This window comes from Dipodomys merriami, unplaced genomic scaffold, assembly GCF_024711535.1.
Source record: "Dipodomys merriami isolate MVZ:Mamm:240054 unplaced genomic scaffold, mDipMer1.0.p SCAF_31, whole genome shotgun sequence".
Classification (NCBI taxonomy): domain Eukaryota; kingdom Metazoa; phylum Chordata; class Mammalia; order Rodentia; family Heteromyidae; genus Dipodomys; species Dipodomys merriami.
Window position 1 is genome coordinate 13,401,344 of NW_027204604.1, and position 20,641 is coordinate 13,421,984.

At 49.7% G+C, this 20,641-nt stretch overlaps 1 protein-coding gene across 1 annotated transcript; it reads right to left on the reverse strand.

Moving 5' to 3' along the window:
• Positions 1 to 1,645: 1,645 nt before the first annotated feature.
• Positions 1,646 to 19,141, reverse strand: Rnpep (arginyl aminopeptidase). Its single transcript, XM_070041832.1, has 11 exons — positions 18,668 to 19,141; positions 13,811 to 13,951; positions 12,946 to 13,094; positions 8,703 to 8,819; positions 7,911 to 8,146; positions 6,759 to 6,872; positions 5,833 to 5,945; positions 5,546 to 5,654; positions 4,159 to 4,383; positions 3,012 to 3,154; positions 1,646 to 2,143 (listed from the first exon to the last, which is right to left on the reverse strand). Exons 1-11 carry the CDS (start codon positions 19,106 to 19,108, stop codon positions 1,985 to 1,987), a joined length of 1,947 nt encoding a protein of 648 aa, XP_069897933.1. The 5' UTR covers positions 19,109 to 19,141; the 3' UTR covers positions 1,646 to 1,984.
• Positions 19,142 to 20,641: the final 1,500 nt, after the last annotated feature.

Genomic DNA, 20,641 nt, shown 5'->3' on the forward strand with positions numbered 1-20,641 from the left:
TTCACCCTGGAATGTGGGAGAACCGGCTTCCAGCCCCAGAGCTGCTCACGTGCTCCTGCCCTGCGGAGCACCTGGCTGGGGCTCTGCAGAGCCAAAAGGAGGGTAGAGAATGAAGCCATCAGCTACTCAGCCTTCACGGAGCTTCCGCTAGGCAGGGGTGGGGCTAAGGACATCCTCTAGGCTGGCCCTTCCCTCCAGGGAAGGCCTTCAAGTAAGGAAGAAGAGCAGGAAAGACCTGGATTTGAGGTCAAAGCCTTGGAGGGGTGGGGAGAAGGTGCTGTGGAGCAAGAGGCCAGAAACCTAAAGTCCTGCTCTAGACATCGCAATGGCAGGAGTAGACATTGTCTTCCCCCAGAGAGACCCAGATGGTGGCCTAGACTCATCTTCGGGATGGAAGAGGAACAGAACCCCCCCCCCCCCCCAGCCCTGCATCCTAGTCCTGTAGTAGGACAGGCCCATGCAGAAATCAGGCAAAGCAAAAATGGCGAAAGAGACCGGCAGGCTGAACTACCTGGGATGCCCTGCCACGAAACGGGGACTCCCCAAACCCAGGGAAGTCAAAGGAGTTGGGGGGAAAGCTAAGCACTGTTAGCCCGTCAGTGCAAAAGGGTTTGTGCAGAATAAGCAAAGTTACTGGTCTTGACTAGTAGCCAGATACCGAGGTAGGAAGGGCAGGCAAGTTAAAGCCTTATTTGTCCAGGCAGTGAGTACTAGGGATGGAACTCAGGGCCTCCCATTTGCTTGCTAGGTGAGCCACTCTCCCAAAACTTCTGCTCTTTGTTGTTTGGATAAGCTCTCAAGCTTTTATCAAGGCAGCCTCGAACCTCTGTCTCCTCAGCAGCTGGGATTACAGGTGTGTGCCACTATACTTAGACATAAATTTATTTTTAACATTCCAATCATCTCCCAACCCCCATCCCACTCACAAGCCAAGGTGTTAACTGCAGAGTTCAGCATGCTGAAGCCAGGAAATAAGGATTAGTGCCAAGTTCCGTGAAGAGACTATTGATCACCACTAAGCCAGTGCTAAGCCAGGTGTGGCCAGCAAAGTGAGGGAAGGGAGAAAACGGGAAAGGACCCATTGATTGTGTGTGTGTGTGTGTGTGTGTGTGCGTGTGCGCACGCCTACGCACTGGTTCTGGGGCTTGAACTCAGGGTCAAGGCACTATCCGTCCCTTAGGCTTTTTGCTCAAGGCTGGTGCTCTACCACTTAAGCCACAGTTGCACTTCTGGCTTTTTTTTTTTTTTGTGATTAGTTGGAGATACTTCTCACAGATTTTCCTACCCAGGCTGGCTTTGAAGGATCCTTAGATCTCAACCTCCTAAGTAGCTAGGATTACAGGCATGAGCAACTGCAACTCGCTAGGAAAACACCCTTTCGTGTACATGTGTGTGATGGAAGAGAAGAACGGGTTGATGCGGCTCACTGGGAATACAGCTGCTTCGCCGAGAGCTGCAAGGCCCCTAATCACCCCTATATCTTCCCGGAAACGGCCCCGTTGTAGGGCCATATTCCTTGTTTCAGAGACATGTGCAGTCTTTGAGCCCACCAGGTCCTTAAAGTCAGAGAAACAAATCATTGCCTGGGCTCCACAGCCATCTCCCCAAGGAAGACCCAGGAAGAAGAAACTTAACAGTCACTCAATTATCTTTTACATTTTGCTTAAAAACATTTATTTAAAATCTAAAAAGAAAGGAAGAGAAAGAAAACTGCCTCTCTGCCTCTCCCAGACGTAAGTGGGAAGTCGGGAGAAGATCGATCGCCTCCAGCAAGGATGGAAGCCCGCAGGGAGGGGGCTGTGGTCTCAGACCCGGGAGCGGAAGTTCTCACCACAGCAGAGGCCCCAGAGTCACACACCCAAGCCCCAAGAACGGCCAAACCCAAGAAGACAGACACTGCAGTTTGATGACTGAGGAACTGGAATTTGGGCGCACACTGTCATTCTGAAAGCCAGTCTGAAAAAGCAGAGCATGCGCATGACCTCTAACTGCCCTTGGGCTCCAGGATCTGCTGCACATAGTTGACCACGTTGCTGTGGAGCTGGGAGGCAGTAGATGCGAAGGTGTCCTTGGCCAGGGTCCGGGCCACCTCGCTGCCAGCCATCATTGCATGGTACAGTGGGAGAGTGTACTTCTGCTTTCCCTGCAAGACACAAAGAAGCCATCGTCAGGAGCAGCCTGTCAGTGCCACGGTCAGCGGAAGGCCATGCCGCTGTTCCTTCCTGAGCTCCCAAAACCAACGAGGTGGGTTGACACAAGGGAACGGCGAACTTGAGAATGGCAAAAATGAGAAAGCTGGAGGCCATCAGCCACCCAGGTAATGACGGACATAAAACCCAGGTTTGAAGGTCTAAGCCCCATCAAGCACAATAAACTGTTACTGTAAATGCTTCCACTGCATGCTTGGAGAGGCGCCAAAGGCCTCCACACTCCAAGCGCCTTGAGGCGCCCTCCCGCTTCCCAGTGAGGGCGGCTCAACCCTGCCCCCGCTGTTGCTGATCTGCCGATGCCTGGCTCACCCCGCAGCCCCTGTGCCCTGCCCTTCCCCAGCACGGCAGCTCTGACAGGATCGGATGGGCTGGTGTTTGAACGGCGCCCGAGTCCTCGGGCTTCCCAGGGAGGAGAGAACTATCGGGTCTTGGCCCTCGCCCATCTCGCTAGTCCTTCGGCCTCTGCGTTTTTCCCCATGAGCTTTCTCCCATTTCATTCCATTCCCCTCCCTTCAGTTTGGGTTAGCTCTGGACGCCTCTTCTCCCTCAGGCCTCACCAGCTGCTCTATGGCTCCCTCATTCCCCAGGAAAAAGCCTCTAGGAGCCACATTAATAATAGCTCATGGGGGGGGGGCGGGCGGTGTTGATCAGCAGGGCTTCTACAGTTCATCAAGCTCCTTCCTTTGCAGGCTCTGCCCACAGGATGACTCCTATGATAGGGTGGTTAGCAGCGTGCCTGTGGCTGGAGGGGGGCGGGGGGCGCTGGGAGGAGAAGGACAGTAGTGAGATGAGGTCACCTACCTGGCTCTGCAGAAACGCTTTGACTTTCCAGAAATCCTCCTGGTAGTCATTCTTAAGAACAATCTGGCCCCATCGGAGCCGTAACTCGGCATTGTGGGCATTTGAAATCTTTGGGTACGTCTCACCAAGTTTTTGCACATTTCCTGGGAAAGGAAAAAATGCTCTGGTAGTAACTTGCAGGAGGAGCCTGGAGAGGCCTGATTCTTGGGCTGGTGAAGGTCTGGAAAGAAACTTTGAGGAGGCTGCTGACCACCCGAGCATTTTACCTCCTCTCTGGTCACCATATGCGGGGGGGGGGGGGAGTGTGTGTGTGTGTGGTCACCATATGCAGAGAGAGAGAGAGAGAGAGAGTGTGTGTGTGCGTGTGTGTACCAACACTGGGACTTGAACTCAAAGGTGCTGTCCCTGAGCTCTTTTGCTCAAGGGTCGCACTCCACTTCCAGCTTTTTGGTGATTTATTGGAGATAAGTCTCACAGACTTTCCTGTCCAAGCTGGTTCTGAACCATAATCCTCAGATCTCAGACTCCCAAGTAGCTAGGAATACAGGCGTGAGCCAGGCTACTGTAAGTAGTCAGTAGTATTACAGACTTTCTGCTCTTTTCCAATCCTTGTTATTTTCCTTCTTGGATCAATACCTGTACTTCCACCAAATATCCTTCCCCACCTTTTCTCTAGCCACAAACTGGCTAAGGCTACCTGGGCTTTCACTTCTTTTCCATCCTTGGTGAATATTATTTCCGACTGAGCAGCCACAAAGCATTTCATGGTTAAGAGCTTCAGATGACTGGGTTCAAACCCCAACCCAACCAGCTGTGTGACCCACGGGTACCTCAAGCTTGTTTTCTGTTTCCTGGGGCTTAAAGTCCCAGCACCTATTTCACAGAGTAGTTAGGAGGAATAAGTGACTGCAGAGATGCTCAGAACTTACCACAGTGGCCTATAGGAGAATCTGGGAAACTGATGAATCCATGCCCTCTTCTTCCAGGTGTGCCCTACCTCCTTCAGATACATTTCCTGTAAAGAGCTCTATGGAGCCTGGCATCACCTGGGGCAAGACTGCACTGTGCCTGCCTTCCTGTGGCCGGCCCCAGATAGAAAGCGCTCCACACCAGACTGAGCATGTGGAATGAGCCACGTTTTTCTTACCAGGAGGGAGCGGGGATTTCTGGAGGATCTTGTCTAGGAAGTAGATGAGCTGGTAGGTCTTCCAGGAAGAGATGTCCACTGTACCAATGGCCTGCATGTCCAGCTCTGCAGACACCCATAGCTTGGCCAGCTCTTCAGCCGGCTTCATGAGCGAGTCCCCAGGGGAGAGATCGGGGAGATAGGGGGGCCAGCCCGGGGTATTCAGCCATCGATCAAACTCAAACCCTGTTGAGTAGTAGGAGAGAAGACACTGGAAGAACTCTCTCACCATATCACCTTGCCCAAACAACTCCCAGAGACCTCCAGCTCCCCCGGCCACCATGTTCTTCCTGAGGTAATTAATGTCGCTATCTCACACAACCACTTGACCCAGCAGGGCCCCAGTTACACTGATAGCTATTACTATGACCATGTCGTAGTAAGACTGAACTGCCTCCGGTTTCTACAGTGAAATGGTTTGGCTCTGAACTTAACATTGTTATCTGAGCCAGATTGATAGAAGTTCGTTCCTGTCTATATTCAAGTTCATGTTCTCCTCTTAGTCGCCAGAACTGCACTCAAGACAGGGCGGCCTGGATTCCCATCCCAGCTTGGCCATGAACTAGCTGGGAGGCCAAGGGCATGTTGTTCCCCTCTAGATGCCTCAGTTTTATCTGTGAAATGGGGATAGGCCCTACCTTAGTTGACAGTTATGCAGATTAAATGAGCAAATAGACATTAAGAGCAGAGCACACTGGCTGCTGGGCAGTACGCACTCTGTAATTATTAACTACTGTGGGCTACGGTCTCAGTCTCTTGACCTTGAAATACAGGCCTCTCACCGAGGAGTAGGTGCCACTGAGGCCTGACCAATCCTGTGGCGGCTTTTCCGACGCTACCAGTGACTCAGAGCTCACAGCCTGCTGCCGGGTGTGTCAGAGGGCCTGCCTCGCCTGTGCCAGAACATTCTCTCCTCCGAAGAAGCTTATCTACCCACACTGACATGAAAGAAGCCGCGGGGATTTTCCTCTGCCCAAAAGACCATAGAAAGAGGCTGTTCCTGGGGCTGTGAGGAGGAGCCGAGCCTCTGTCCCCGCCCTGAGGATTAGTGTGGGCAGAGGCAGTGACGCCCTGGGCAGACCCAAGGGTCTGATTATGTATGTCTGGGTGCCCAGCCAACACGGGAAGAAAATGGTAAGGATAAGTCTTTGGTGCTAGGCCCATGCTCTACCACTGAGCTACACAGCCACTGTCCCGAGAGAAGTCACTTCTGTGGGAGACAGCCCCGGCTCCTGAGCCCCCCAGGTGACACTCAGCAATGACTTTGACTCAAGTGATTTCCCACCCGACCTTGGACCTTCCAGAAGCTAAAGAGGTACAATTCCCACCGGCCCGTTTTTCTGCTTACCTGCAATGGAATCCACTTTCCTTTTCTTCAGTTCAGGGAAATATTCCAAGTAGAATTCCAGAAAGTCTTCAGCTACGATACTTTTGAATTTAAACTCATCCACATAGGCCTGTGAGAAGGGGGGTGATTTTCAGATTCTCTGGGGACCCTGAGGAGTGGACCCCTCCAATTCCTAGGCTCTCTCTGAACCCCTTACCTCTTGTATGCCCCCTGCCTCTACACTCGCACTTTGGCCAGCTGCTTTGTATCCTCCACAGCCTTCTCCCCTCACTGTGAGTTGACTATACCTTGAGAAACTTGTCAAACTGATCTTGATCGCCCACCAAGTGGGCCAGGTAGGAGACAAAGCAGAAGCCTTTCTCGTAGGGGGTCTCGTTGTATGTGTCATCAGGGTCAACACCTGGCAGAGGAGAAAGCAGACGAGGCTGAGCATTTGTAACATGGCACCATTGCTGCTCTCAGCCCCAGATTCCAACACTGGAAGAAACTGCACTTCAGAGACAACAAGACCAAGTGGTTTGCTGGTCTCTCGGGACCTTTTCCGAAGCCCATCAGTGAAGATCCTAGAGGCCGGGTGACTAGGAACTAAGAAGAGGCCAGAGGCTAGCCCTCTAGAGGAATTGCCACGTTTCCTTATTCTTGGGACATGCTTTGCTTAGGGAGGTTCCAGCCCCTCTTAGAACTGAACGCTCAGCTCCATCGTTCTCCGCTCCATGGCTCACCAACCTCCCCACCCAGGTGTTTGGACAACTGTTCTAGACTCCAACTAATTACCAGTGCACAAGAAGTTCATTTTCCCAGTCAGTGGCACTAAGGAACATGAACTTCGATTGCATAAAAAGGTTTTAGATTAGTCACACATGCAACTAGAAGAAGGTTGAAAAACAAAAAGCTCTGAACTGAGAAGTGATTAGGTCCATGACCTTGGGCAAGTCACTGAACTGGTCTGGCTCTCCACGGTCCTCTAACACAGGATTAAGACCGCAGCGTCCGCAGGGCAAGCTCTGGGAAAGCGCCATAGCTATGAAATGACAGGCCCAGGACCAGGTCCTGCTGACGCATGAGGCTCACAGGACTAGGTCAGCCTAGAAGCCAGGGAATGGTCAGAGGAGCTCTGGCCTCCTTCCCCAAGGAAGTGCGCAATGAGGCTGGGACTGACTTGGGGCGCCAAGCTCAGTTTAGGGCAGGGGAAAGGAAGAGGAGCCGCCCAGACCTGGTTCAATCTTCACCCGCAGCTTGTTGAGTGGGTTTTCCTCTCCCGAGATGTCCATGTGCTGTCGAAGCAGAGCCCGCCCGGTTGCAGCCTCTAGGCATGTGTAGGCAGCTCCTGTGCCAAACACAAACCCCAGACCCCAAGATTGTCACCAATCCACAGCCAAGTGGATTTTCCTGGCAGAAGACACTGTGCTGCCCCCTTGTGGTCTAGGCTCAATACTATTCTCCTCCTGGGGAGGGCTGGGCCAACAGGGTCAGGAACAATGACTCAGGCCCTAGTTCCAGTAGCTCTGGGCCACAAGAGTGTGGTGGAGGCTGTGGGTCTCTCTTTCCGGAGGTCTCCCTTCCCAGGCAGTTAGTTACCTATGCTTGTTAATTTGGTTTCCTATAAAAACTTACAATGGGGATGGGAAGGTGGCTTACTGGTAGAGTGCTTGCCTAGCATGCATGAAGCCCTGGGTTCAATTCCTCAGTACCACATAAACAGAAAAAGCCAGAAGTGGTGTTGTGGCTCAGGTGGTAGGCACTAGCCTTGAGCAAAAGAAGCTCAGGGACAGTGCCCGGGCCCTGAGTTCATGCCCCAGGACTGGCAAAACAAAACCAAACCAAACAAAAACACACACCCAAAACAAAAATAAATAAAAATAACTGAAGCCAGGTGCTTGTGGCACATACTTGTAATTCTAGTTACTTAAGGAAACTGAGATCTGAAGATTGTGGTTCGAAGCCAGCTCAGGCAGAAAAATTCCCAAGACTCAATCTTAAAGCAACTAGCAAAAGCAAAAAAGCTGAGAGCTCAAGGCCTTGAGTTCAAACCCTGGAGGCAGTACAAAGTAATTCCTCCTCCTCCTCCTCCTCCTCCTCCCTATCCTCCTCTTCCTGTTAAGGGAATTGTTGATAGTAAGAGGGTCATGGCATGAAGCAAAAATGTGAGACCCTGTATGAAAAATGAAGTGGAAAAGGGATAAAGTCGCAGTGTAAGTGGTAGGGAAAATGTGAGGCCTAGTACCACCAAAACAAACCATGTGCATCACATCTCAGCAGGGCTTCTGGCATAACTGAGTAACTGGGCCCTCCCTCCTCTCCCCCTGGTGTTCCGAAGCCCTAAGAGGGAGCACTGGCCTCTGTGTTTGGGAGGACGGCACCTTACCAAACAGGATGGTGGAGATTCTCCTCTGGGCGTACATGGTGAAGCCTTCATTGAGCCAGAACTCCCCCCAGTTGGCGTTGGTGACCAGGTTCCCAAACCAACTGTGGGAGATCTCATGGATGATGACGTCAGCCAACGAGCCATCGCCTGCCAGCAGGCAAGGGGTGACAAAGGTCAGGCAAGGGTTCTCCATTCCTCCAAACGGGAAGGATGGTGGCATGAAGAGCACGTCATACCTGCCAAGAAATCAGGAGGTCACAGGAAGCCCTGGGCCCCTACAGCAGACCTGATTTTGCTGGTATGGCTTTTCCTTCCCTCTTCATGCCCCTTAAGAGCTGAAGCTGCTGCACAGGAAGATTGAACCTGGGCCCCTTATTCCTGCCCAGGGCTTTTCCCTGCCTCAAAGCCTCCCTCTCTCCAGTGGTGTCTGTTTACACTTGGCACTGGAGGCCGACAGGGGACATAACCACCAGCCTTATGTCTAAGGAGCCTAAGGTTTGAAGAGGTCAAAGGACAAGATGGAGCATGAGTAACTTCCCACAAAGGCTGGGCCGTGGGTCTCCACCTGTAACACATCGCTTTCACCTTGGGCCCTCCCTCCCAGGTCCCTTCCTCCGCAGCCACGAGGAGCCTGGCTCATCCCTTCCTCTTCTCTTCCTCCTCTCCTTTGCTTCTGGAATCAGGGAAAACTTGCTCTAGGAGACAGAAGGAAGAGAAGAAGCAGTTCCAGAAGCGAGAGTGGAAAAGCAGGGACTCAAATTCAAGACATACTGGTCAGCACTGATACCACACCTTCCCCACACATAGGGTCCGAAAAGCTTCTCTCCGGTGGCCAGAAACTCTTCAACCACGCCCTGGTACTCCTTCTTGGCGGCCTCAATCAGACAGGGCTCAGCCCATACTCGGCTCCTAAGGGCAAATCACAGGGGATTGAGGGTGGGGGAATTTAAAGACCTGAACACGCCTAGAGACAATTGACTCAGACCCATATTTGAGTCAAATTAATGTGACAGTGACCAGCTACAGAAGCAGAAGACAGAAGATCAGATCACACAGACCTAAGAGGCTGCTCAGCAGACCCTGGACAACCTCCAGAGGCCTCTCCTGGCTGCTGGCTCTGGCCCCATAAGGTGACGTGACAGAACCTCTCTGAGCCTCCATTTCTTCATCTGTTACCCAGTGGTAATAAGTAAATAAAACAGCACCCAAGGGCTTCACACAGTGACAAAGCTGATGTCAGTGTCCTAATTTATAAGATGGATCTTTGGAATTGAAGAGACCCCCTAAGGGGATGGAACTTAGTGGTAGAATATTTATGTGTTTGCCTGTGCATACACAAGGGTCCTCCCTAGCAAAACAACAACAACAACAAACAAGCTGCAGAGTGGCACAGCCTATAATCCCAGCATTTGGAAGGTGGGTACAAGCATGACAATCATGAATTTAAGGCCAGTCTGGGCTATATGGTGAGACCCTATTTAAAAACAACAACAACAATGGAAAGCTGGGCACCAGTAGCTCACACCTGTAATCCTAGCTACTCAGGAGGCTGAGATGTGAGTATCTTGGTTCAAAGCCAGCCGGGGCAGGAAAGTCTGTAAGATTCTGATCTCCAATTAACCACTAGAGAACTGGAAGTGGTGCTGTGGCTCAAGTGGTAGAGTGCTAGCCTTGAGCTGAAGAGCTGAGGGACAGCGCCCAGGCCCAGAGTTCAAGCCCTCACAATTAAAAAAAAAATTTTTTTTTAAAGAAAAAAACAGAAGAAACAGAAAAGATTCAGTTATGTACCACTGGCTCCTACCTGTAATCACAGTGACTCAGGAGGCTGAGATTGGAAGGACTGTGGTTCGAGGCCAATTCAGGCAAAAGAGTTCATGAGACTTCCATCCCAACCAATAAAAAGCTGGGCATGGGAGCCTGTGCCTGTCATTCTAGCTACATAGGAAATGTAGTTAGAAGACTGTCCAGGAAAAAAAGGGATACTTTATTTGGAAGATAACAGAAGCAAAAAGGGCTGAAGGCATGGTCTAAGCAGTATAGCAGCTGCCTAGAAAGTACAAGACTGAGTTTAAACCCTACGACCACAAAAAACTTTTTAATAGCAATAGGAAAGTGAGCTGCCTCATGTATAATAATACAGTATCTTTATTCTACACAACAAAGGGAGAACATCTATTCTTCAGTGTGGACGCATTACTTTTAAATGGTCTAGAACAAACAAAAACAAACCAACACGTAAGTAGAACTAAAATGATCAAATGGGTAGGTATACAGATGTTCAATGGATCATCTTTTCAATTTTGTATATCTGAATTTTTTGTGTGTCTGTGTGCCAGTACTGGGGTTGGAACTCAGGGCCTGGGTGCTGCCCCTTAGCTCTTTCTCTTAAAGCTGACACTCACCACTTGAGCCACATCTCCACTTCCAGTTCTTTGCTGGTGAATTGGAGGTAAGTCTTACAAACACTTTTGCCTGGGCAGGCTTCCAAACATGATCTTCAGATCTCAGCCTGCTGAGTAGCTGGAATTACAGATACTAGCCACCAGTGTCTAACTCATATTTGAAATTATCATAATAAAAAGATGGAAAAACAAAAACAAAAGTTCAAGAAGATCCAACCAGCAGAAAGCCAAGACTGAGAGGCCAAGTACATAGTCCACAACAATTTATTGACTCTAAAGATGAGCTAAGCTGAGTGCTGGTGGCTCACGCCTCTAATCCTAGCTACTCAGGAGTCTGAGATCTGAGGATCATGGTTCAAAGCCAGCCAGGGCAGCAAAGTCCATGAGACTCTTATCTCCAAATAACCACCAGAAAACCGAAGGGAAGTTGTGGCTCAAAGTGTTAGAGCTCTAGCCTCGAGCATAAAGTGCTTAGGAACAGCACTCAACCTGAGTTCTGAGTTCAAGCCCCATGACTGACAGGGGGAGGAAGGGGGGAGAAAGCACTAACTCTAGAATTCATAGCTCCTGGTGCCAAGTCCTATGCCCTGGCCTTGCACAGGTCTCTATCCCAGAGCCTCAGTCTGCTTACCTACAAATGGACACAGTAATATCACACATATAAGAGGGCCTCCTGAACTATCTTCATAACCCTTTTCTGCCCAGGACCTTCCTCCTATATGGGGCCTAGGATAAGTGACCTCATTACCAGAAGACCCTCCCACTTAACACAACCCTCAGGAGCCACACAAGTGATCCATAAGACAAGGACACTGCGCATCTGACAGGAGGAAGTCACCATCCCCAGTTAAATAGTTTGTCATTGATTTCACATTCTGTGTTGCCTTTTTTTTTGTTTTTAATAATACTAGTGTTTGAACTTGGGACCTTATACTTGCCAGTTGCTCTACTGCTTGAGTCACTCTGCCAACCATGTGCTAGGATTACAGGCATGAGTCACCAGGGCTCGGCAATAGTTCGCATTCTTACTAACAGAGTCTTAGGAAAGGAAAATATGTTCTTAAATGGCATACCTTTACTTATCTATTCTTCTAAGGACAGGTTATCTATGGCCTGCCTATTAGGAAGAAGGTAACACTTATCTTTCAAAATGGCATTCTTTTAGATGAGTGCTGGAAACAAACCCAAGGGAATCCCAGACACTACTTCACCTGATATCCAGGGACAAAGATCGGGGTCCTATCAGGGCTACGGAGCACGCTGGGGAGTGGGAGTGAGACTCTCAATCTTTTGGAGGTGGTAGAGGACACTGCCACTTCCAGGAACTGAGAGCAGAGCCAGAGATAGATGAGGAGCAGCAGCAGAGCCAGGAGAAAGGCCTCTACCTTGCAGTCTACCTCCAATCCCTTCCCAGCAGGATTAAGCTATCGTGGCAGGTACTAAATCAGCCAGCAAAACTGAAAAGTTCTAATCAAATTTCTTGCCTGGGCACCACTGTCCCTGAGCTCTTTAGTTTAAGGCTAGCACTCTACCACTTGAGCAACAGCGCCAATCAACAGTGGTTTATTGGAGATAATAGTCTTATGGACTTTCCTGCCTGGGCTGGCTTTGAACTGGATCCTCGGATCTCAGCTTCCTGAGTAGCTAGGATTACAGGCATGAGCCACCAGTGCCTGGTTAATTTCTTGGGTTTTTTTGTTTGTTTTTGTTTTTTGAGACAGGGTCTCATTTTGTAGTCCAAGCTCTCCTGGAAGTCACAATTTTCCCACTTCAGTTTCCAAAGTGCTGGGATTTACAGAAGTGCACTCCTGACTTCTAGTCAAATTTCTTGTCTCATACAAAATCTCTCTTTCTCTTTGTTGGTTGTAGGGCTTGAACTCAGGGCCTGGGTGCTGTCCCTGAGCTTTTTTGCTCTAGGCTAGCACTCTACTACTATTGAGCCACAGCTCCCCTTTTGGTTTTTGAGTGGTTAATTGGAGACAGAGTATCACAGGGACTTTTCTGCCCAGGTTGGCTTCGAACTGCAATCCTCAGATCTCAGCCTCCAGAGTAGCTAGGATTACCTTCATAAACCACAGGCACAAAATCTCTTTTCATTTGCACTAAACCATTTCATAGATATACCATGTCTCTTCAAGTTTAGGTTCATTCACCTGCAGCAGACAGAGGAAAATAATGAGATAAAAAATGTATTATTTCCAGAATTAAGTATTGGGGAAAATACAGAGACTTGGCAAAAAGACAGAAAAGTCAATATAGTTGCTACCTGAGCATTTAGCATTTAAAGACACTAACAAAGATCAGGTTTTAAAAACTGCCTCCTAAGCTCCAACCCCACTCCACAGGTAGCCAGGTCAGCAGCTACTGTGATGCCAGCAGGACTGGTGATTTCATATCAGACAGCAGGCTTAGAACTCAAGAGAAAAGGATGGAGAGGGGAGAAGGGCAGAAGAAGGGAAGGAAGAGAGAAATCAAGCCTCTGCACCAGCTACACTTACACTGTACTCTTCTCCCTGTAGAACAATTTTATAAGCTCCACAGGATTCCAAGACCTACCCAGCAGATGCCCTGGTCAGAGTCCTTCTTGCCTCTAGAGGTCAAACCATCCTTGCTTGTGGAGTTTCTCCTCTTACCTGGGTCCAACCTCAGCTGAAACCAGATCTCCAATGGCCAAAGCTATTAGATAGGAGGGGATGGGCTGGTGCATCTCAAAAAAGAACTTATTTGGACCTCTCTTCTGCCAAGAGCTTGCACTCATCACAGCTGTGAAGCCATCTGGGACCTGGCAACACAGAAAGTAGAGACCTTACCTGAAGAGTCTGACTTGAAGAACATGACCAAAAACCCAGGCAATGACAATTATTACCTGCAGTCCTCCTCAAAGAACAAGAAGGCATCAGAAGACTTTAACTAAGCTAAGCTGATGGCATTTAGAAAGCTACATAAAATGCCTGCAGATGAAAAATTTTAAAGTCTTTCAGGAGCTGCAATGGCATGGTAGGATACCAGTCTTTAAAAAAGCCAGAACTGGCACACAAAAAATGAATCTTTCAGAAATACCACAGGATGGATATAAATAATTCACTAATTGAAATTTGATCAAATAAATCTGGAGTGATAATAGTTACTATAATTATTGCTTTCCTTTTTTTTTAGTTGGTGAACTCGAACTCTAGGCCTGGGAGCTGTCCTTCATCTCTTCAGCTCAAGGCAAGTGTTATACCACTTGAGTCACAGTGCAACTTCCGATTTTCCGAGTCTCACAGACTTTCCTGCCAGGGCTAGTTTTGAACTGTGATCCTCAGATCACAGCCTCCTGAGTAGCTGGGATGTTAGTTGTGAACCACCAGCACCCAGCTAGACAACATTTTTAAGCCCTGGCTGGCCTTGAAATGTGATCCTCTGATCTCTACCTCCCAAGTAGCTAGAATTACAGGATTGAGCTGGAAATTATATTGCTAATCCCAAGGGCAGGTATACAAACCTTAGGTTCCGTACCTCAATAAGAGCCGAGTATGTGCATTTCACTGCAGGGGTGTCAAAACAAGGGAAAAAGGCCCGGTTTAGGACAGCTTGGCCCTGGGTGTAGACAAAGGGCTTCTTCTTTCCTGCTGTCTGCTCAGGAGCCAACCAGCAAACCTAAAACAGAAGAGCATTCAGAACTGGCACATCCTACATGAACTCAGTCCAGCCTGTCTGGCATGGGAAAAACCTTAAAATCTTTCTGCTGGCCAGAAAAAAATTTTTTTTTTTCTCTCTCTGTCAGTAATAGGGCTTGAACTCAGGGCCTGGGTGCTTCCCTGAGCTTTTTGGCTCAAGGCTAGCACTCTACCACTTGGAGCCATAGCTCCACTTCCACTTTTTGAGTGGTTAAGACACATGGGGACTTCCTTGCCCAGGCTGGCTTCGAACTGTGATCCTCAAATCTCAGCCTCCTGAGTAGTCAGAATTACAGGTAGGAGCCACTGGCGCCCGGCAATTTTCTCTTTTTATGTACTTAGTCTAGCCTAGAACCTGTGCCATGTATGATGTTTCTTCCCAGGACAGAGTCACTACAAAGGGCCTTTTCCCCACACTCACCCCGTGGGCCATCTGAGGAACCCCAAGCCTAGCCTCTGACCCTGTCATTTTGACCTCTTCCTGTGTTCCTCTCACTGTAGCAGTTTCTTATCAAGCAAACAATGTAATAATTATATTTGGACTCCTGAGAAGACACAGAAAGAGCCATCTAGACATCAGTGAGAAGTGTGTGTTCTCCATTCCCCAAATTTGCCTTTCTAGACAAAATGGACTTCACATTACAGTTCTTTTTGTTTGAGATGGGGTAGACAGGTCTCATTATATTGTCCAGGATAGCCTTGAATTTATGAGCTCAGATAATCCTCCCCTTTTAGGCTCTCAAGTACTGGAATTACAGGTGTATACACCAATGTCAAGTACACCTGAATGATTATAACAAACCTAACTCTGTCCCACAGCAAAAGGAGGTCCCTTCCAATATACATATGATTTGGGGGAAGATATATCAGCACCAAATACATCTAGAATGTAGAAACAGATTAGGGGCTGGAGGTGTGGCTTAAGGGATGGAGTACCTGTCTAATAAGTATGAGGCCCTGAGTTCAATCCCCAGTGGATTAGATTATTCCAGGAAGGTTTCTTAGGTTAAGCAGAACTTTCTGGCCGAGCTTTCAAAGGTAAGCAAAGGTCATAAGAGAAGGGAGAAGCCATTTTCCAATGAGCAGCCAACATGAGTAAAAGCATCAATGGGTGCTGCTCTAGAAATGCACTGTAGGCTGGGGCTACAGAGCAATGGGAGGCAGGCCTGGGCAGGCTGAACACAGAGGCCTATTTTAAAGAAGCACAGGAAGCCATGTTGGAATGTCGGGTTTTTCTTGGCTTAAGGTTTTGTCTGGGAGAATTTTAGTCTCTTTCCAACAAACACAGTCCAGTATATAAATGAGCCACATCAGGAAAACTGATAAGCAATACCAGAGCCAAGTAACTGAGGTCAACAACCACAATCAGAGATCTTCTGATCATCTCATACCTCAATCTGAGGCAATGGAAGCAGCCCCTGAGCTTTGCAAGTTCCCACTCAGAACCCCAACTGATCACAAGAGAAACATCCAATTTCTATAAACAGCCCACCCTAAGCAGGGCACTGGGGGCTCATGCCTAGAATCCTAGCTACTCAGAAGGCTGAGATTTGCAGATTAATGTTCAAAGTATACCTTGGCAGGAAAGTCTGTGAGACTCTCCAATTAACCAGCACAAAGGTATGGTTCAGTTGTTAAAGTACCAGCTTTGAGTGAAAAAGCCAAGTGAGAGCATAAGGCCCTAAGCTCAGGCCCCAAAACTGACAGTAAGAGAGAGAGAGAAAAAAAAAACCTAAGGATACTGTAATATCCAACTTTAACACTTGTCTTGTGCTAATGTAAATAAATGCTAACAGAGCAACTGTCTGGAGGGGTATGGAGCTCTGCACTATCTACGCAACTTCTTTATGACTCTGGCTTTTGTTTCTTGTTTCTTTTTGCCCGCCGCTCCCCACTCCCCCTACAGGTACTAAGGTTTTAATTAGGGCCTTATGCCTGCTAGGCAGGTGCTCTACAGGCTACTCCTCCAGCCTGTTCTTCTGTTTTTGAAGAATAAAAGTGCATTAATTTAAAACATGATTTGGCCTGGGCTGGGAATGGGGCTTAGTGGTAGAGTGCTTGCCTAGCATGCACGAAGCCCTGGGTTTGACTCCTCAGAACCACATACACAGAAAAAGCTGGAAGTAGTGCTGTGGCTCAAGTGGCAGAGTGCTAGCCTTAAGCAAAAAGAAACTCAGGGACAGTGCCAAGGCCAGAGTTCAAGCCCCAGGACTGGCAAAAAAAAAAAAAAGAGGAAGAGGAGAAAGAAGAGGAGGAAGAGGAAGAGGGGGAGGGGGGGAGAGGAGGAGGAAGAAAGAGCCAGGCACCAGTGGCTCATGCCTATAATTCAAGCTACTCACAAGGCTCAGATCTGAGGATCACAGTGTGAAGTCAGCCCAGGCAGGAAAGTCTGTGAGACTCTGATCTCCAGTAACCACCCCCAAATCCAGAAGTGGAAATATGGTTCAAGTAGTAGAGTGCCAGCTTTTGAGTGAAAAAGTTAAGGGCCAGCATGGAGTTCAAGCCCCAGGATCATCTCAAAAGAGAGAAAAAGGTGAGAAGGTGTGTGTGTATGTGTGTTTGTATGAGAGAGAGAGGGAGGATGAACTTCGTAGTGCAAAGCAAAGATCTCTACTATTATCTCTTAAACAAAAGCAACTTAATTCTGCCTACTTAACTCTGCCAATTTGAGGTGCTAATTTTTTTTTGTAAGTACTGGGGCTTAAACTCAGGATTCTCACATTCTCTGCTTACGTGCTCATGGCTGGTACACTACCACTTGAGCCACACCTCTACCCTGGCATTTTGCTGGCTAGTTGGAGATGGGAGTCTCAAAGACTTCTCTGCCAGGATGGGCCCGGCTTCAAACCAGGATCCTCAAGGTCTCAGCCTCTTGAGCAACCAGTATTACAGGAATGAGGCATCAGTTGCCTAGTTGGAGGTGCCACTCTTCAAAGGCAAATTTACGGAAGGTTTAATTTTTCCAATCACTTAGTTGAATGTCTAGTTCCTGCCAAAAAATCAGAAATAAGGTATCACAGGACAGACTCATTTACAGATGCATTATGTTTCCCAAAGGGCTCCAAAGTCTTCCCGTGAGGCTACTGGTATCACATGCTTTGGACTTTAGCTCTCTGAACAAGTTCCATCACAAATCCCTCCAATAGAAAAGATGGAAGCAGAATTATTCTTGGGGCAACTTCGAAGCACAAAGGGGAGGTGACAGCCAGATAAGCAAGCTTCAGTTGTAGACAAGCAATTCTCTGTGACACATGTAACTCACACTATCAGAAATAACTAGGTGCCACAGCCTCAAAGCCCTACACAAACTGACTCTTTGTGGATGTGTGTCACAAAACCACTGTCCCTGAGCTTTTGTGCTCGAGGCAGGTGCTCTGCCACTTGAGCCACAGCTCCACTTCTGGCTTTTTGGTGGTTAGCTGGAAATAAGAATCTCATGGATTGGGCTGGGAAGGTGGCTCAGTGGTAGAGCACTTGCCTTGCATGCTCGAAGCCCTGGGTTCGATTCCTCAGCACCACATAAGAAAAAAGCCAGAAGTGGCGCTGTGGCTCAAGTGGTAGAGTGCTAGCCTTGAGCTGAAGAGCTTAGGGACAGCCCCCAGGCCCAGAGTTCAGGCCCCACGACCAGACCTCCCCCCCAAAAAATAAGAATCTCATGGATTTACTTTCCTGGCTTTGAATCTTGATTCTCAGATCTCAACCTCCTGAAGAGCTAGGATTACAGGCACGACACAGCTGGTGGGCTGACTCTTAACACAAGGGAGGCACCCGATGTCCCTTCCTCTTAATTCCCAAAACTGTAAGATTTAAGAGTTAACTCATGCTGGGCACTGGTGACTCACTCCTGAATCCTAGCCACTCAAGAGGCTGAGATCTGAGCATGAATTCTTGCCACTCAAAAGGCGAGATCTGAGCCTGAATCCTAGCCACTCAAAAGGCTGAGATCTGAGGATCACCATTCAAAGCCAGTGTGGGCAGGAAGTCTCTGAGACTTTTGCCTTCAATGAATCTTCCAAAAGCCAGAGGCGGAGCTGTGGCTCAAGTGGTAGAGAGCTAGCCTTGAGCGAGAAGGCCTCCATACCAACACAAATAAAATAAAAATTAAAGAAAAAGGCCAACCAACACTGAGAAGACTAAGTCATAAAGCCTAGAACACCCTCATTTCACTTCTCACTTTTACTCCAATTCTTTTGTTAATGAAATCTGGGACTTCACAGGAGGAAGCAAACTCTGCCATGTTGCAGGATTGTTTGAGCCCTTTGGAACAAGAGTGAACCGATAACAGAGGCTGAGTCAGCGTCCAGCTATTCACCAGCCCCGTCCAGGGCCCCCTACACCAGCGCTAACTTGGCGGATCAACAGGGGGCCGGGACCGAAAGCCCAGAACGGTTCGGAACAATTCGGTGCAGAACAGCGTGTGTGCGCAGAGCGGGAATTCGGGTGATCGACAGGCTCTGACTGCGGCCAGGCAAAGCAGGAAGAATGGGAGGCCGAGCGGAGCCCGGGTGGCTGGAGAAACCCGCGCCCGGGGGTTAAGAGGGCGGTGCGGGGTCCAGGGGAGCAGGTGGGGGAGCCCCGGGGAGGGCGGCCCGGAGCTCTTCCTTCCCTCTGGGGGTGGGGCAGGCGCCAGGCCCGGGCGGCGCGGAGGCGGAAGGGAAGGCAGGCCCGCGGCCGGGTCGGGCGCGGGAGCACTCACCCCGGGTCCCTCCCCGACGCGGTAGGTGAGCACCAGCTCGAAGCGCTCGGAGGCGCGGCAGGGCTGCGGGAAGGCCACGCACAGCGCCTGGCCGTAGTGCGAGAAGGGCCGCGTGTGGAAGGATACGGGCTCCGCGGGCGATCGCTCCGGCCCGGGCGGCCCGCGTCGCAGCGTCACCGCCGTCACCTCGAGGCTCCGGTGCGAATCGAGCTGCAGCTCCGCGGCGCCCGCGGGCAGCAGGCAGCGCAGCTCCAGGACCGCCTGGCCCTCCAGCCCCCGGCTCCCCGGGCCCGGACCCGGCGGCCCGAACTCCGCCCGCAGATCCAGATGCACGTGCAGGATCTCGAAGGCCCGGAAACTGGAGGCCGTGGCCACGTCCACCGCCTGCGCCGAGTGCAGCGGCCGCGGGGTGCCGCCGCCGCGGGCCCCGTCGCTCGCCATCCCCGCCGCGCGTCCTGGCGGTCCGCTGGGAAAGCCGGCTGGTTCCGCTGGGAGCGCAGGCCACGCCCCCGACGACGCGCCGTTGGAAGCCACGCCCCCAGAGCACGCCCCGCCCCGCTTCGGGCCTCGCTCTCAGTGGTCTAGGGGAGAAAATCTGGGAGCGACCGCGCCCTCCGGGTTGCTCCCCGCAACTCCACCCTTCCTGCTCCGCGCGGGCAACTGAGCAATTTGGGACGGAAGTGGGATAGTCCTGTCCCCCTCTGCCCACATTTTTTCCTACTGAGATGTTAACTAGTCCCCGTGGAACATTCTTCCCGATGCCTCACATTCGTTCCAGGTAGGGGTTGAAGCTTATGTTGGGTTCGAAATCTGACACTATATTCACTAGGATGATGTGTGTCAACTTGGGAAACTGTCTGGAAAGATACATCTGTACGTGTTAAGATTTCACGCCTGTAGTCCTGGCTGCTCCGGAGGCCGAGATCTGAGGATCGCGATTTGAAGCCAGCTCTGGGCAGAAGAGTCTCCGTGGGACTAACCACTCAAAAACGGAAAGTGGCGCTGTGGCTCAAGTGGCAGCGCTCTAGGGACAGTGCCCAGGCCCTGAGTTCAAGCCCCATGACCAACAACAACAAAGAAAGGAAGATGATGTACAGAGTGGTTACAGTTACCTAAGTCACTTAATGAAGTAACTTCTTTCCTTTTCTATCTATTTTCTTCCGGTTCTGGGCTTTTGCGCAAGGCTAGCACTCTACTGTTTCAGCCACAGTGCCACTTCTGTCTTTTCTGAGTAGTTTATTGGAGTTAAGACTCTCTGACTTTCCGCCTGGGCTGGCTTTCAACAGCGATCCTCAGATCTTTGCCTCCTGAGTAGCTAGGATTATTACAGGCACGAGCCACCGCACCTGGCAAAGTAACTTTCATGGTGTGTTGTTTCTCTATGTAGCCCTGGTGGGCCTTTAACCCACTATCCTCCTGCCTCAACCTCCCAAGTGCTCAGTGACCTTTTTATTTTCTTAAAATCCTATTTGTGCTGATACCAGTGCTTGAACTCAGGGATCGTGCCCCACTGGCTTAAACCCCGTTGGCATTCTACCACCTGAGCCACAACTCCGGTCCAATCATTTTACTACTTATTTGGAAATAAGGGTCTCTTGGACTTTTCTGCCAAGAGAAGTCTTTTGGGCTTCAAGTTGTGAACCTATCTTAGCTTCCTGACTGGCAAGGCTTATAGGAATAAGCCACCAGTACTCGAGTGGCTCTGGGTGACCATTTTAAATAATTAAAATAATAATTTTTAGCTGAGCACTGATGACTCACCCTTATAATCCTAGCTACTCAGAGGCTGAGATCTAAGGGATCAGTTCCAAGCCAGTCCAGGAAGGAAAAGTCTGAGATTCTTATCTCCAATTAACTACCAGAAAACGGAAAGTGAAGCTGAGGCTCAAAGTGACAGAGTACTAGCCTTGAGCAAAAAGCTCCCAAACAGAGCCCAGGCCCCAAGTTCAAGCCCCACAACCAAAATAAGAACAA

Coding starts and splice junctions, on each gene's coding strand:
- Rnpep (XM_070041832.1), bottom strand. CDS start 19,108: ATGGCGAGCGACGGGGCCCGCGGCGGCGGCACCCCGCGGCCGCTGCAC. Junction 13,952..18,667: donor GCGTCGGGGAGGGACCCGGG/GTGAGTGCTCCC, acceptor CTTCTGTTTTAG/GTTTGCTGGTTGGCTCCTGA. Junction 8,147..8,702: donor GGACCCTATGTGTGGGGAAG/GTGTGGTATCAG, acceptor ATTTCTTGGCAG/GTATGACGTGCTCTTCATGC.